Source organism: Natator depressus, chromosome 3, assembly GCF_965152275.1.
Source record: "Natator depressus isolate rNatDep1 chromosome 3, rNatDep2.hap1, whole genome shotgun sequence".
NCBI classification, from domain to species: domain Eukaryota; kingdom Metazoa; phylum Chordata; order Testudines; family Cheloniidae; genus Natator; species Natator depressus.
In genome coordinates, this window is record NC_134236.1 from 30,927,825 (window position 1) to 30,944,055 (window position 16,231).

General features: G+C 41.0%; 1 protein-coding gene across 4 annotated transcripts in view; it reads right to left on the reverse strand.

The window, feature by feature from the left end:
- The window catches only part of GREB1 (growth regulating estrogen receptor binding 1), a 154,003-nt gene that overhangs the window by 45,917 nt on the left and 91,855 nt on the right, over window positions 1–16,231 (reverse strand). For all 4 annotated transcript variants that reach the window (XM_074947646.1, XM_074947647.1, XM_074947645.1 and 1 more), the window contains exons 5-12: window positions 10,702–10,884; window positions 10,243–10,386; window positions 8,674–8,799; window positions 6,435–6,557; window positions 5,619–5,756; window positions 3,134–3,319; window positions 2,023–2,373; window positions 1,119–1,247 (exon numbers count right to left, since the gene is read on the reverse strand). In XM_074947646.1, coding sequence (XP_074803747.1) covers window positions 1,119–1,247; window positions 2,023–2,373; window positions 3,134–3,319; window positions 5,619–5,756; window positions 6,435–6,557; window positions 8,674–8,799; window positions 10,243–10,386; window positions 10,702–10,884 — 1,380 coding nt within the window. The remainder of the gene's footprint in view (window positions 1–1,118; window positions 1,248–2,022; window positions 2,374–3,133; window positions 3,320–5,618; window positions 5,757–6,434; window positions 6,558–8,673; window positions 8,800–10,242; window positions 10,387–10,701; window positions 10,885–16,231) is intronic.

Sequence of the window (16,231 nt, forward strand, 5' to 3'; positions counted from 1 at the left end):
GGGCAGAGGCAGCAACCGACATAGAAATGTGTCTGACGGTTCTAAGAAAACAGAATCACTCTCAAATGGTTAGTTGATGGCTTATGACTAGAACTATGTGAGACTTTTTTGGCAAAGAGTAAATTTGCTAAAAAATGCATTTTTCTGGGCACTGAAACTATTCACAAATTCAGGTCAAATTTGGCAAATAGTTTTGGCCAAAAAACAAACAAACAAAAAAAAACCCCTTTTTTTTAAAAAGTCAAAACAGTTCATTCTGACCATTTCGAAACAAAACATATTTGACTTTTTGTTTCAAAATGACATTTTGAAATTTAGCTATATTTATTTTTTAAAAAGAAAAAGGAGAAAAACCACCAAAAATGAAACAAAAGGAAAAACCAAAACCATTCCATTTTATTTTGGGTTTTTTTTTTTTCATTTTGAGTGTTTTTCAATCCAAAATTATGTTTTGCTTGTTTGGCTCTTTTTTGGTTTTTGTTTCAGTGACAAAACCCAAAATAATTCATTTCAAACCTTTTTTTCTTTTTTTTTGGTTAGACCCCCAAACCAAAACCCCTCATTCACTCAGCTCTGCTCATGATGTATGCTGGGCACACTGTTCTTGCCAGCTCCCCTGCCTGCAGCACCAGCGCCCCTCTGTTTATTTCACCTTACTGGACTGCAAGTGGAAAGGAGCCATGATCAGCAGCCCTACTGGTGGCTCACTACTACTCTCTCTCTCATTTTAGAGGGCTCAGGATTGAGTGCATGCTGAGGTGTGGAAGGGAAGTACTCAAATTCTCCTCTTAATCTGAGCGTGTTCATTGGTATCAACGGAAATTATGTGCATGCATCAAACACATTCACCCATCAATGTGTCCGTCCTGCGCAGTCAGAAATAGAACACAACTATACGTTCATGCATTTTTAGTCAAATATAGGCATTTATAAACTGACGTATTCCAGGAGAATTTCTTAAGGAGAGACCAAATGTGCTTTCCCAGATCTTCCTTGTCTCATTTGTACGTATTCTTATTATATACACTGTTCCTGAAAAGTGATGAACTCCTGCAATTCCCACTGACTTACAAGGATCAGGCTTTTAGAACTGTGTCTATTTATGGCATGTTATGTACCTGGACAAAGGGTGCTAAAAAAAGAGCCCAATGTTTCCACTTTCCCAGTAACTAGTTGATAGTTAACTTCTTTCTGATACTCTGCTGGGGTAAGCATGCTCTCAGACAGTACTCGTGCCTGGTACTTCCCTAAAAGACAAAAAATAAGCTCTTTTTCATTTGAATTTCAATTTTGAATTCCGTTCAAATTAAAATAAAAATTCTCTACTTAATTTATAAAATAACCCTAACAATACCTATCGAAAGGCATATTCCCCCAAAACAAAAGTAACAGAAATCAGCATCTTTCTCTCCCACCTCCCCAAACAAACAGTCTTATGCTCCCCCTCTATTTGTCTTTTGTCTCAGGAAGTATGTTTCCAAAGCAATATATGGAAAAGACTGTAAGAAAACAGTCTTGGACTGGTCATTCATCCGAGCCATACTGCTTTCAAAATGAACCCTTAGATCTTAGTTATTTCATAGACATTCAAACCCATTATTCTGAGTAAAGCTGTAGAGTGCCAAGAATTCTTGCCAATATTATCAGCATAGCCTATATAGAACTTCAGCTGTCTTTGGGAGAACACAAAGAAAAAACATCCTTGTGAAACTGAGAACATGCTCAAACCTCTCCTTAGTGGAGATATTCCAGTCAAACACAGAAGTTGGACTGTATAACTACATTTTCTATGTGGCTTCGACCCAACCTCAAAATTTGCATATGCACTGGTGTGCATGCACAAAACCCTCCTTTGCGTCCACCAACAGGCAAAGCATGTTAGCAAGTAGCATGGGTAAGGGCACCCATACACAAGCAAGGGTGTGCAAGGGCATGCAAGCAAGTTAACCCAACTAACTTTTCAGAACAGAAAATGATGGAGTTTTCCAGGTTTGTCTCAAGATTTTTTACTAGGGATCTCACCTGTTACCGCAATGCAGGAATCTAATGCTCGGTTTCTGCAAGCACATATGATCACCACATAGTTCGTCTTCACTAGCTTCCCTTCAATGAGCAGCTTAAACATTTCTGAAAGTCCCTCTGCCAGAGAGTAACTGCACTCGATGATATGGACGCTGTCATTGCAAGAGCTGGCTGCCAGCCCAGCTAGCCAGGGAAGCTGGGCCGACGTCATTGGTGCAATCTGGCTGGGAACCGGAGGGAAAGCCTGTGGAATGGCCTGTTGATACTGACGGATTTCAGAGAGGTGCGACTCCCGCCACGAGCGCATGAATATCTGTTCCAAATCCTCAATCAAAGGGACCTGATCTGGAGCTAAAGAAACATCAGCATTATAGGCCCATTATAAATCACTTGCAAATGATGTCAACCTAAAAATAAAGCCCCTCCCCTCTGAAAAATACAGCAAATTAAAATCCTTTGAGAACTGATTTTGCTCTGGTTTTACATACACAACTCCACTGTCTTCACAGGTGTTACACATGGTTTATAGCAGAATCAGGCCCTTTGCCCATATGAAAGATTTAGGACAAGATTCTGGTCCCACAATGCAGGCCCTTTGTGTCACCATGTAAAGCTTCCCTAATTGGGAGCAGAACATTCCCTCAGCACTGGGGAATCCCTAATTGGCTAAGAGCACTCTCTGCCGACTCTACACTTCACTCTTCCAGAGTCCCACCAGTGTACGGGGTGTATCAGAGCATGGCTTGGTGGGGAAGGGAGGGCATGGCTAGTGTTGGAGAGACGTTATGCTCAGTGTAGGTTAAATCAACCCTCAGCGTAGTTTAAAGTCAGGCCTCAGCAGCCCTAATAGTCAGCGTGAGCAAATCTGCCATATAGCCACTTTTGTTCCATCCTTGGTTCCTACACAGAGCAGAGGTCTGGATCATTTCAGCACGTCTCAGTATTTGGCCCTATATTTTTTTAAGACCCAGCAATCAGCTCTTTCACTACAGCAGGAGCTCCTTTAGTTAATCTAAAAAGCACCTCATCTAAGAAATCTTAGTCTTTACTCACCAATGGCAAAATGTAATAATTCTAGTCCAAGATTCTACACAGGTGAAAAAAAACTCACCTAGTTGAACAAGGTAATAGACGGTTAGTAAAAGCTGCATTTCCTCTGAAATAGGCTGTATTGTTGAGGCACCATATTGTTCATAAGCCCTAGATATGGACTGTGAATTTCTGTAGCAGGTGTACAAAAGAGGGCTGATTATAATGTCATTAAGGTTCCCACAAAGATAAGGGAAGTTCCCATGACCTGTAATATAAACAATATTTGCACTTGTCAGATAAACTGAATTGAATAATTCACTATGCAGCCATCAAACAGGTTACTAACACTTTAAATGGTAACAGCTCGAATAATATTTCAGTGCTCGGGGGAGTCAGCAAAAGAGATTAAAAGCAGTAGGTGAAGTCATGCGTAACACCCTGGCTCCCTGTGTGGTGTACCCATAATGACTAGTTCTATTCTAGATTGCTGCTAGATTGCGCTCATCACCACAGAAGCCAAGTGCCTTGCAGGAGCACATTAAGCAATGTAAATAACATTGGTCACGTGTCCTGTGGTTCATTCTCTCATCCTGGTCCCAGGGGAACAATTGTGTGTGGAGTGGTTTGTTTTGGTAGGGTTTTCTCTTTGGTTGGTTTTTGTTGGTTGTCGGGTTTTTTGGTACATGCTGTTTTGTGTTTAGTTAGAGAAGGCCAGTCAAAGTGCACCTTGCAGTTGGAGCAGAACGTGGTGAGGTTTGTGATGGTCCTTAGTTCCTGTGGGAGTTCATTCCACAGTCTCAGGTCAGCCTCCAACAAAGCTCTATCACCTGCACAGGTGAGCTTTACCCTAGTTCCCCTGTACCAGATGAGCAGAGAAGTCAACCATGGTCTTCATCCCAGAACTTTAGGCGATCTTCTAGATATGCTGGGCACAAGCCACTGAGCACCTTAAAGATAAGGACTGAGAATGTTCCACATAGAGAATAAGAAATGAAGGTGATTACCAGCTAATGGAGGTAGCTCAAGTGGTAGACACCTGTATTTTAGAGGCTGAAAGTCCTAGGTTCTAGCCCTACTCACGGAAGCAGAGTTGTTACAAAGTGAAGTTCCATATGTAGAACAAAAAGAAAAGGAGTACTTGTGGCACCTTAGAGACTAACCAGTTTATTTGAGCATGAGCTTTCGTGAGCTACAGCTCACTTCAGCTGTAGCTCACGAAAGCTCATGCTCAAATAAACTGGTTAGTCTCTAAGGTGCCACAAGTACTCCTTTTCTTTTTTCTTTTTACGAATACAGACTAACACGGCTGTTACTCTGAAACCTGTCATATGTAGAACAGAACTCCTGCTGATTTCAGATGCTCAGAATGAGCCGCCCCTGAGAGAAGAAGAGTATTGCACATTGACTTAGGGCTTGTCTACACAGTGCGGGTGTGCAACACACTAGTGTGCACTTACTGTGCAGACCCTTGCGCATACTCAGTGTGTGCTGATGTAGTCCCATTTCAAACAGTACTGCATCAATGCACACTAGGGAACTTTCAGTGTGTGCCAGCAGGGTCTACATGGACAGTTAGTGTGTGACACACTGGTGCGCACTAGATTTTGCATCCCAGCTGGTGTGTCCTAGCTCTATGGCTATGTCTACACAGCAATTAAACACCTGCAGCTGGCCCATGTCAGCTGGCTCTAGCTACGGGACTGTTTAACTGCAATGTAAACATTCAGGCTCCCGCTGGAGCCCAAACTCTGGGACCCTGCAAGGGGGTAAGGTCCAAGAGCCCGGGTCCCAGCCCGAGCCCGAACATATACACAATAATTTTTAGTCCTGCAGCCCAAGCCGCACAAGCCCAAGTCAGCTGACCTGGGCCAGCCATGACCATGCCATGAGTCTTTTATTCCAGTATAGATGTGCCCTAGGTGTATCATGGCTGCTCCACAAAAAAGATAATACCCTACTACTTAGCCAGCGTTTTACATGAACACACTGTGCAAGCTTTACATCTGTCCCTCACAATGCACCAAAGCTGCAATGCTTTCTAATACTTCCCCCATCCCAACCCAGACAAAGACTACAGGTGTTCCTAAAGTACCTGATAGAACTGTGATGTAGATAAGGTCTACTTTAGTCTAGATTGAGATGTAAACACTGAGGACCCATCACAAATTTAAATCTACAAAGGCCAATGCACTAATTTACGGCCTTACACTCCTTAATTGTTGACCAATCTTGTTCCTATAGTAGTAAATGGGAATTAAGCATTTGATTTGCATGGGAGCAGGATTACAACCTTGAGCTCTTTGGAGCTTTGCTTTTGTTTGTTTGTTTGTTTGTTTTAGGGGTTTTTGGGGGGAGGGTGACTGGTTGGGTTTTTGGGTTATTTCTTATAATTATCAAGTTAATTAGTTAATGTTTGCACATATAAAATGCTATATAAGTTTGCTCTCCAAATACATTAAATTGCCTTTAAGCCTGTGTCCAGTGTGTTTAAAGTTTCTTCCCTGAATTCTAAAAGCAGGCCCATATCTTTGCATGTCTCTTACACACATGGATAGGTTTTTTACCTTTAAATATAACTGGTTTTGCTTTACATATTTTCAGCAAGTTATCAGGAACAGAAACTGGTTCTCCAGAGCCCACCATTGGAGAAGAGACTGGTCCCACCAGAGTAGAATGTGTCAAACACGATAGGCCTCCCACATCTAAGAATTAATTCATAATGTTAATACAATCAAGTAATAATCATATTGATGCAAATAAATTCACAACATTGTTTTTCTTGATGAAGCGTATTAAACACCAACCAGCATCTGCATTCAAGATCAATGTTCCATTCTTTTTACAATTACAAAACAAATGACTCATGAAATGCTAATAAAGCCTGTATTTATTATGTTAGCTTCCTCGAAGTAATAATTACATTTCCAAGCCCTTGAGTATCACACGTGTCTAAAGATTGAAAAATGAGCATGAAAAACAACATGCTGGCACAAATTCAATAATATGGGCAGGCGTGGCTTTATCAACAGCAAACATGTATGATCTGCATTTTTCCACTACAGTAACATATTCAGATATTCTGATTCCAAGGGAATGTTCTTGCTATCTAGGTATTGAGAGGGAACTTAAAATTCACCAAAATGTATCATTTTTTTCAGTGTCCCATTTTTGACAGCAATCATACTCCAAACAACAGGAGGTAAAAAGACTATTTTAAGGAAAGCTAGTAGATTACAAGACTGATTTCAAGGGCAGTTAGATGCTGAGGCACTTTTGAAAATCATCTGAGGCACCTCGGTGGATCTTTAGGATCCTAAATACCTTGTGAAATCTCACCCCTCACTCATTATCTTTCAGACAAAACAATTCAGCCAATTTACCATTTTTATTTCTATTTGGAGTCTGCAGGTTGGGCTGCAAGTTCCAAGTTTCAGCAGATGATGGCGACTCTGGAGACCATCCTTTGTGGCGCTTTTTAGGAGGCCCTGAATTTGTTAAAGTGCCTGGGTAATATTAATACATGAGAAAATTATTAATATGCAAAATGGAGAAATATTTTTAACTTGTTAAATCACACGCATGACAGTCCAATATGATTTTTCATAGACCAGCCCTATAATTATTCTACTAGACTGCATCAGACATGCACACAGATTCACTAGTCTGTATATGACCTTTATTTTACTGTGCTATGTTACACCTTAATAATTTCAACTCTCCAGAGCAGGGACCTGTGATTCACTGCATCCGATGAAGTGGGTTTTAGCCTATGAAAGCTTCGTCCAAATAAATTTGTTAGTCTCTAAGGTGTCACAAGTCCTCCTTGTTTTTATTGTAGCATAGTTCATCTATTTTACAGCACTGTGAGTTCTGGGAAAATGGTACTAGTATAGCATTGACTAATATGTTCTTACCCTGCAAGCCAAGAACATATAAGTTTTATTCCTTGTATGTCCAGATACGAGACTCAAAATGAGCAGATTTAGCAATTAGGAGACATTGGATAAAATTTACCAAAGTACATTCGGGGAGTTAGGAATCTAAATCCCATTGAAACATAATGGTACTTAGGAGCTTTTGAAAACATTACCCACCATCATTATTTTTGCCACCCCACACTGGCTATCAGCTCTATTTCTCTGATATTCAAGGTTGGCAGCTGAAGAGACTCAGCAGCCGGCTCCTGCACCTTGGTTTGTAGTACCAATTACCATGCTGAGCCACATTTCTGCTGAAGTTCCTGGTCTTTGACTTCTTGTGTTTTCCTGGGCATTTCTGCAATTTTCCAGAATGGTGAATTTGCACTGTTACCAATTGGTATTTCTGACCAGTGGGTGTTAAGAGTTTTCTAGGTTTTGCTCAGAACCTTGCAGGACTGAGCTCTTAATCTCGCCCTACCTTAATATGCAAAGGTACCAGTACATCTATTTGCACTGTCAAGGCTATCTTGACAACAGAATGGTTATTCCCATGTACACTTCAAAACCTGAGTTTGAGTCTTATAGATTAAGAAAGGTTATATTTTCTTTGTAAAAGATACTATACAAAAATAAACTACAATATATGTGCAGAACTAGCATGCCTTCAGATCTGGAATAAAATTATTCACTTGAAGAGTCATCATAGAGCTAGTATCTACCAAAAAGATAGCCTTTTGTCCTTTATATTTTCCCCACATGAGGGCAATATATGGCCATTTGTTCTACTTTCCATTACTTATCTTTCCAGCATAATCCACAGCAGAAGGCACAATTTCAAGAAGAGCAAATCAATATAATGTATTTATTTTTTGCAAATCCCCAAATCCTGCCAGGTCTCACATGGGTTATGTAATTCACTGACATCTGATGGTTTTCTTTGTGAAATGAGAAGGTGAGATCAGTCCATTTTCTAATAAGCAAGTGCCCATCCACTTAGAGAGGCAAAGTGGTCAAGGACTGAGTGGGCATAGAAACTGAACCAGGATGAGGCATACTGCCAGTGCAATTCAGTGAAGATTACCTAAAATTAACCTATAATCTGATTTTGGCTATGATATGGCTATTCAGAGTTTTCCTGCCCAAACAGCAGCTCCATGGTGCTCGTGAAGAAAAGGTTGGAAATCACAGATCAGACAGAACCATGCTGGAGAACCATTTAAAAACAATATTTAAACAAAGAGTAATGTGAACAGTGTCTTAAAATCTGGTATTTCCCAGTGTGGACTGCATCCTTTGATAAGTAGCTTCTGACTGGTCAGAATAAAGCTTTCCTGGATCATTGAATTGATGTATAAAACCTGTTCTGGAGTGACTATAAGAAACCGACACAGACAAATCCTTCCAAGAGTCTGGACGCCGAATAAAGGCTGCTTTCTTTTCAAACTAAAATAAGAATAAAATGAAGTAAAAAAAAATAAATTACTGTTCTGACTTCTACAGAAGCCGTGTCAGAAAATACATACAACACACCTTGAAAGTTAATAAGGAACAAGAGATTTTATTAACACAATGACTCTTAGGGGAATATTCTGATCCAGGAACAGACGAATTTATGCCAAATAGAATACTCCGATTTCTCCTCAGGTAACCAAATCAGAATATACAATTTAGATCGGTTAAACACAAAGTTCAAAGGTACCTAAGACTGATGGTCTTGTCAGAGCTGGCAGGTTATTTTTCACCAGCTGTTGTTTGGGAGAATCTTTGCCATTGTAAACAGTTGAACCTAATGCTGCTGTTGATGGGAGATGATCAGATAATATACCTGCCACAAAAAAAGAAGTTATTTTAAATAAATTATTAGAGAGGCATTTCCTCAGATGGTGTAATGAACTGATCAGTTGGTCTCTGATTTCAATGGAGGTAGGAGAATTTACATCAGCTGAGGAACCCCTCATTGTGTTTACAGCACTGAACACAGTGGGCCCAATTTGGATCTCATATCAGTTTTACACTAGTGGAACTCCACCGACTTCACTGGAATTACTTGGGGTTTACATGTGGATGAGGCCCCAATCCTGCGATCAGATCCACACATTCAGCCCATCAGCATGAAGACACCTGCTTCCATGGGAAGCTCATTGCAGGAACGGGCCTTAATGAAAAGAATCTAGCATTGTATCAATACAAATAAACTCAAGCAAAATTTTGAGTTTACATTTTTTTCCAAACATCTTTTTATTTATCAGGAGTTGACAGTGTCACATTAATAAATAGGTAGATTTGACTAACCCTAACTCTGTTTATAATTACTTTTACTTTTTCTACATTCATCTTTTGAAAATATATATACATCAGTGATGTCCTAGGGGGGTTAATGGTTTGTTCTCAATAGACACCAGGTTTCCAAATCTCAGCTGTTTAATATATTTGGAGTTCAGGCTCCTCTCTGATAGAGATAATAAAAATGTCAGTGGAGTTGCTGAAGTTCTCAAAATACAAATACCCATCACACTCACAAGACACTGGACAGCTGATTTCATTAGGAGGAAATTCAGAGAGATCATTTCACCTTTCATCAGTAAACACCTACCTATTCACCCCAGGAAATGGAAAAGCAAAACCTTCAGAAAGAAAATATTTTTAACCATAAAAGATAATGGTTATTTTTTAAAAAATATGAAAACCTGACCTTAATTTGTCTGAAATATAAAAAATAAACCAATGTCTTTACTAGCAAAAGAAAAAAACAGAAGCTTTCAACCTAACTTCCATATAATCTCTGCAATAAAGAGGATTCCCACTCATATCATAAAATAGACTGGATCAGAGGAAATAACTGAAATAAACAGGAAATAAACTGAAAAAAACTGAAATAAACAAACTGATTTCCAAAGCATTTGTGGCTAGATAAGCAACAGCTGCAAAATGGTAAAGCCCACTTTCACCACCTTACAACAGATGAATCTCAAAGATTTGGCTTGTCCTAGCTATGAAGAAGCTCACTGACTCCAAAAAAGAAACATTTTCTGAACATTAAGCTATTTGTCAACTCTTCATTAATTACTTTGAAAAACCGCTTGTGATGAAAAAGCCTTCAAAGAACCATTAACTTTCTTTTTTCAGAGCGATGACATTATTATACCAGTTACTTGATTTAGTTAACCCAGACATCCGCATTTTATTCATTTTGTGCTATGTGTTTCCATTTACACACACACAAATAAGAATACTTAGTAACCCAAAGGGTTTCTCTTCTCCAAGTTACCTGTTTGTTGAGTTCCAGCCGGAGCATTTGGGTTTGGTGCTGGAACAAGCTCACTTGTGGTGGCTAGCGTGGGGCCCGAACTCTCTGGCGGTTGGAACAAAGTGCTTGAACAAGGACCGGATGAAGCCTGTCTGCCTCTGAACTCTAAGAAAACAAGACCCTTCCACTGAGAAGCGATACAAGAGCTTTATCTTTGCAAATTTAAATTGAGAGTTTAAAACATGAACTAATTTGAATCAGTTGTTATGATATTTGGAAAGCGGGCACTAACAGTTTGTCAAACATGCCATCTTTTTATTAGTCAATTGCTTTCTACAGCTGCTCTTTAGTAATCACCTAGCTTTAAAGACTCCTTCGTTTATCTGTCTATCTCAGGTTTTTCTCAGACGCCAATCTCTGTGCTATCTAAGCTCTGCAGACAAGAACCAGAGCTCCAACAAGACAGCTTCATTATCTCACCTGCCCCTTTCCAGCAGATTACAGATCCTTTGGTAAGAGCTCCTTGTGCATTCCTGACCAGATAATACTTTAAGTGTTTCTGTTTCTTGGGCTGAGTGGTCAGTTTAAGATTGATGTGATTGGAAAATTCAGTAAAGTAGCAGAACCCCTTCTTGCCACAGCCAACACAATTGCCAGAGAAACCTGATAAAATAAACAATACAAAAGATCTGGTAAGATAGGTGTCAGTGACATGTAGACACATCACTTCCCGCGGGATGGTGAGCATTTGTTGTAAATAATTCATCTGATATAGGGGTGGCCAACCTGTGGCTCCGGAGCCACATGCAGCTCTTCAGAAGTTAATACGCGGCTCCTTGCGACTCTGGGGCTGGAGCTACAGGCACCAACTTTCCAACATGCTGAGGGTGCTCACTGCTCAACCCCTGGCTCTGCCACAGGCCCTAAGCTGATCGGTGGGGTTGCCGGTGGGTCGGGGGTGCTGGGAGCGGCAGGGGAGCTGATGCGGGGCTGCTGATGTATTACTGGGGCTCTTTGGCAATGTACATTGGTAACTTCTGGCTCCTTCTCAGGCTCAGGTTGGCCACCCCTGATCTGATATAAACATTTTCTTACTAAAAAAATTATGTCAAACCCTCCAAATTCCACTTGGCCATCAGGTTTCCTAAATTAAGCTTCACAGTTAGTAAATACATACCTTGTTTTCATTGCCTGTGGTTATATTTTTCATTTCAGACCACTTTCAAAAAATTCCAGATCCCTTCATACCCAGGTCATAGGAATGAAAACAGGCATTCTAAGCTTGGTCTACACTACACAGCTTTTAGCGACATGGCCGTGTCGCTAAAAGTCACCCCCTATGAGCGGGGTTCGCATTGTCGCTAAAAGTCACCCCCTATGAGCGGGGTTCGCATTGTCAACAGAAGAGCGCTCCTACCGACAACAAGCCGTTTACAGTGCCACTTGCTGTGGCAAAACTTCTGTCTTTCGGGGGGGAGGGGCTTTTTAAAGCACCTATGAATGACAAAAGTTGTGTAGACAAAGCCTTAGACTATTAAGGCCCTGACTAGAAAGCACTTAAGCATGTGTTTAAATCTATCCCTATGCAAGACAACACTGAGCAAGTGCTTAACTTTAAATGTGTATTAAGCACATCTTTAAAGCAAGATTCAAAAAAGGGGGCTGGACATTTATATAGATAACAAGAATATTCAGAATTATCATAGTTAATGCTAGCACATTTTGGAAAGGATATTAAACCTCATACTTCAAGGCTTAAGCCAAACCCTACCTATCAGGGTTAGGAAGACACCTAATGTAGGGAGCAGATTATTCCACATCTGTCTAATATGAGGTTGCGTGTACCTTCCTCTCAAACATCTGGTACTGGCCACTGTTGGAGACAGGATAGTGAATTACATGGAGCCCAGGTCTGGTTTAGTATTGAAATGTTCATGGTCCAATATATTGCTGCAATGAATTCCACAGATTCATTACTCGTATGTTAAAACTACTTTATCAGTTTTAAATTTGTTACTCTTCAATTTCACTGAATGTCCTTTTTTTCTGGGTTATAAGAGAGTAAATAAGAATGGTTTTACTTTCCACCATTTGTTATTTTGAATCCTCCTATCATTTCCATCTTATTCACCTCTCCTCTAAATTAAAGAGTCACAATCTTGCTAAATTCTCTCTATACTGAAGTTTTTGATGCCTATAATGATTTTCTTGGCTCACTTCTGAACTCCTTCGGTTTCTGCTTTATTTATGTTGAAGTAGGTGCCCACATATGAACCCATTATTCCAGATGAGGATGTACCATCAATTTATATAGCAGCATGATAATAGTTTCAGTATTATTTTCTACCCCAGTCTTTATAGATCTCCACATTTTTTGGCCACTGCTGCCCATTGAGAAGGGGCCTTCAGAGCTGTCCACAAGTCAGCCCATATCTTTCTTACTCACCCATCCTGTCTGTTAAGAGGTTCAGGGAGGAGTTTAAGACACAACCACTCCTGCAGCCCCTTGTGGAGTGGCACAGCACTGCACCAACTCTCCTTACATGGCTACAATTTTGCCTGATCCTAAACCCACTGAAGTCAATAACAAAACTCTCCTTGGCTTCAATGGATGCAAGACAAGGCTCCCTGTTCAGTAGGTGATAATAGGGAAGGTTATGTTAATATTTTAAGTCACATCTTTCACACAAACTACGTTTTCAAATTAACTGCCAACATTTTTGTTTTACTGAGATAAGGAAAACTAAAAGCAAGCCACTGAAATATAATGCTCTATAAACACCTATTCAGAAGGAGAATACAAGGAAAAGTATAGTTCGCTCTGCTTACAAATCTGATTACCCTCCTCATTAGCCTCGTAATGGCTCAGCAGAATGTATTAAAGGCCAGAATTCATCCTTTGTTGGTCTGGTATCTAAGGGTACTAGGTCTTTTTGCTGGGGATATGTTGGAGTGTATTGAAATATGACTGTTACATCTCAGGTTCTGGTATACGGGTTAGTAAAGGTCACTATGACTTATAACACTAGGACAAATTAGCACTCTGCATAAGCCTCCATGTTAAACCAGGTATCACAAAACCATCTGTCTAACATCACACAAATATCAACAGTAACAGAAGAAAACCTTCAGCTACCTCAGTAATTAAAGCAACAGTAAAAGGAAACAAAAATAAAACCTAGTGATTAAAGCTGTACAGGTTTCAGAGTAGCAGCCATGTTAGTCTGTATTTGCAAAAAGAAAAGGAGTATTAGTGGCACCTTAGGGTTTGTTAGTCTCTAAGGTGCCACAACTACTCCTTTTCTTAAAGCTGTACAGTGTTACATGTGTTCTAACCAGATTCAGAGTTCATGAAAGGGGCATAAACTGGAGAATGAAATTCCTGTTCATCCACAGAACACAGAAAGCGTGGCCAGCAGCAGTGAACTTTTCCCTACACTGACACCTACCCAGATGTTTTTTTTTAAGCCTGACCATAGAAGAAACCATTTCCTATGGCAAGACAGTGTTGTCTGTGCCTGTTCTAGACTTTATCTATTTGCTGAGACCGACTACCAGGTTGCCAAAACTGGTGATAGAAACAGCTGTCCAGGAAGAAGCAGGTCATGGAGCACAAAATCTTTTCACGTGCACTACAGAGCCACTTGGATCAGTTTCCATGATACAGTGCCTGCTCTGTGGTACGCTTGAAAAGATTTCGTGCTCCATGACCAGCTTCCTACTAAGCTTCCTAAGTGACTCACTTAGATCAGTGACCACAGCCTGGACCAGACTCAAACTAGCAGAGACTGCACTGACAGGTTCCATAGCCTTTAAGGGCCCCCTGAGCAATATCATTCAGCCATGTGAGATTAATTAGGAAACCTAATCTTCACTTAGGGCTCATCTACACTTAAATGCTACAGCGGCGCAGCTGCAGCTGTGCAGTTGCACCTCTGTAGTGCTTCAGTGTAGAGACTACCTGTGCCTGCAGGAGCGATTCTCCCATCACCTTCCCAAGAGGCAGTAGCTAGGTCGACGGAAGAATTCCTTTGTCGACCTAGCACTGTCTACACCACACACTGGTGGAGTTGCTGTCTACACTAACCATTGCAACTTTTCCCCCTCTAGTTAAATAAGAGTTTAAAAACAGTAACTCCTAGGAACCCAGGTAGTCTGCCATCCATGCAGGTTTCTGTGTTGGTCTGCCCACTAGAGGCCTTTATTCAGTCACTGACACCTCATTCATAGTTGGATCTAGATTATCAGTGACCGCAGGGTTCATGTCCTCTATTTGTTGTACACACCCCGCCTGCTGAAGACAGCATGTGCTGAGGTCCCAAGAATATCCCAGCAATTCCTCCTACACAACTGGCCTCCCATTATGAGCCACAAGAACCTTCTGGGGGTACCTCCAAATCCTGTTCTGCATCCTTCTGGAATAATTGTTGGGTATCCTCAGTGTTTTCCTTCCCCTTTCTTTCAGTGAATGTGTGCACCAGTTTTTGATGCAAAGTGGCACGGTCTTGCTGTTTTGTATCAGTAAAGATAAGCTGTTTAGTTTCTTAATCACTGTGTAACATCCCCTCCAAAAAGGAGTACTTTGGGGATTTTTTCCAGACTGTTTTTTCCAGTTGCGGAGCTACACCTTCTCTCCTTTTTGGGTGGGCACATAATTTTCTTTTTTCCTGGCATCTTGTGTTTGACACGCTTGCTTCCAACTCATCTGTTCCTCCACCTTCTGGAATGCTGTCCTTGAGTCACTGATATAAGACTCCGCCACATCACTCACCTGCGTAGTAGCAGGGGGTCTTGTCAGTTCTTGCAGCCTGAACATCAAGTCACAGGGAAGCATGAGTGTGCAGAATAACCTCATAGGAGAGTAATGGATAGGTGAGTGCATGCTTATGTTCTATGCAAAGATAACAAAAGGTGACTTAGTATCCCAGTCTCGTCGGTCTTTGCTGACAGACTGCCAGTGATGCACTCTCTCCACACTCCCATTACTTGCAGGGTGGGCAACACCAGTCCTCACCTTGGTTATCTGGAGTTGTCAGAAAACCTCCTGTAACAACCATGATTCAAATTCCTTCTCCTGATCACTTTAGATGCAGTTTGGTGGGCCAAATTGCAACACTACATGTTTCATCCATTCATCAGTGACAGTCTCAGTTCTTTTATCCTTCAGTGGTCATGCTACAGCATACTTTGAGAAGGTGTCAGACACTATCAGCAAATACCAATTTCCAGCTGGTGTTTCTGACAGAGGGCCTTTCCAATTCAGTCTGTATGAACACCTAGGGCTTGGTGGGTTGGTGTGCTCCTAAAGGAATTCTGCCTCTTCTTGCCAGCGCTTTCCTTTCCTGACAGGTAAAGCAGGAAAGTACCTAGTCCTTTACCTCTGCAGCTACACCCAACCAAAATATCTGTCAGATACACAGCTCAGTGTCTTTTCATACCCCAGATGATCTAGTATCGTTCTCTGTAAGCTTGCTAGAAAAACAATCCTGTTACCATCATACACTAACAAGTTGGTAGCTGGATCAATGGATAATCGTTCCTGAACTGCGAAGATTTCCCCAGTCTAGGTGTCCTTCAGTAAATAAAATGGTTACTTACCTACAGTAACTTTTATTCTTTGAGATGCATTGTGCACATATACATTCAACTGCATATACGTTCCTCTGTAGGAGTAATGTGCGCCCAATACACCTGAGTCAGAGAGTTTTGTCAGCGGTACCACTGGGCAGCACATGCGCCCCAGCTCTCCTGGTGTGCTGAGCCAGGGCCATAAAAGGGTGTGTCTGCCACCTCCCTCTCCGTTCCTTCTTGCTACTTGTGAAATTATTGTCCGAAGTAGCAGAGAAGGTGGGGCAGCCATTGAATGCATATGTACACAACAGATCGCAAAAAACAAGTTACTCTAGGTAAGTAGCCCATTTTTCTTCTTGAAGTGATTGTGAACGTATACATTCTATTGCAGGTGATGCTGTAGCTGCTTCCTTACTGATGCAGGGACTTTGGATGATCT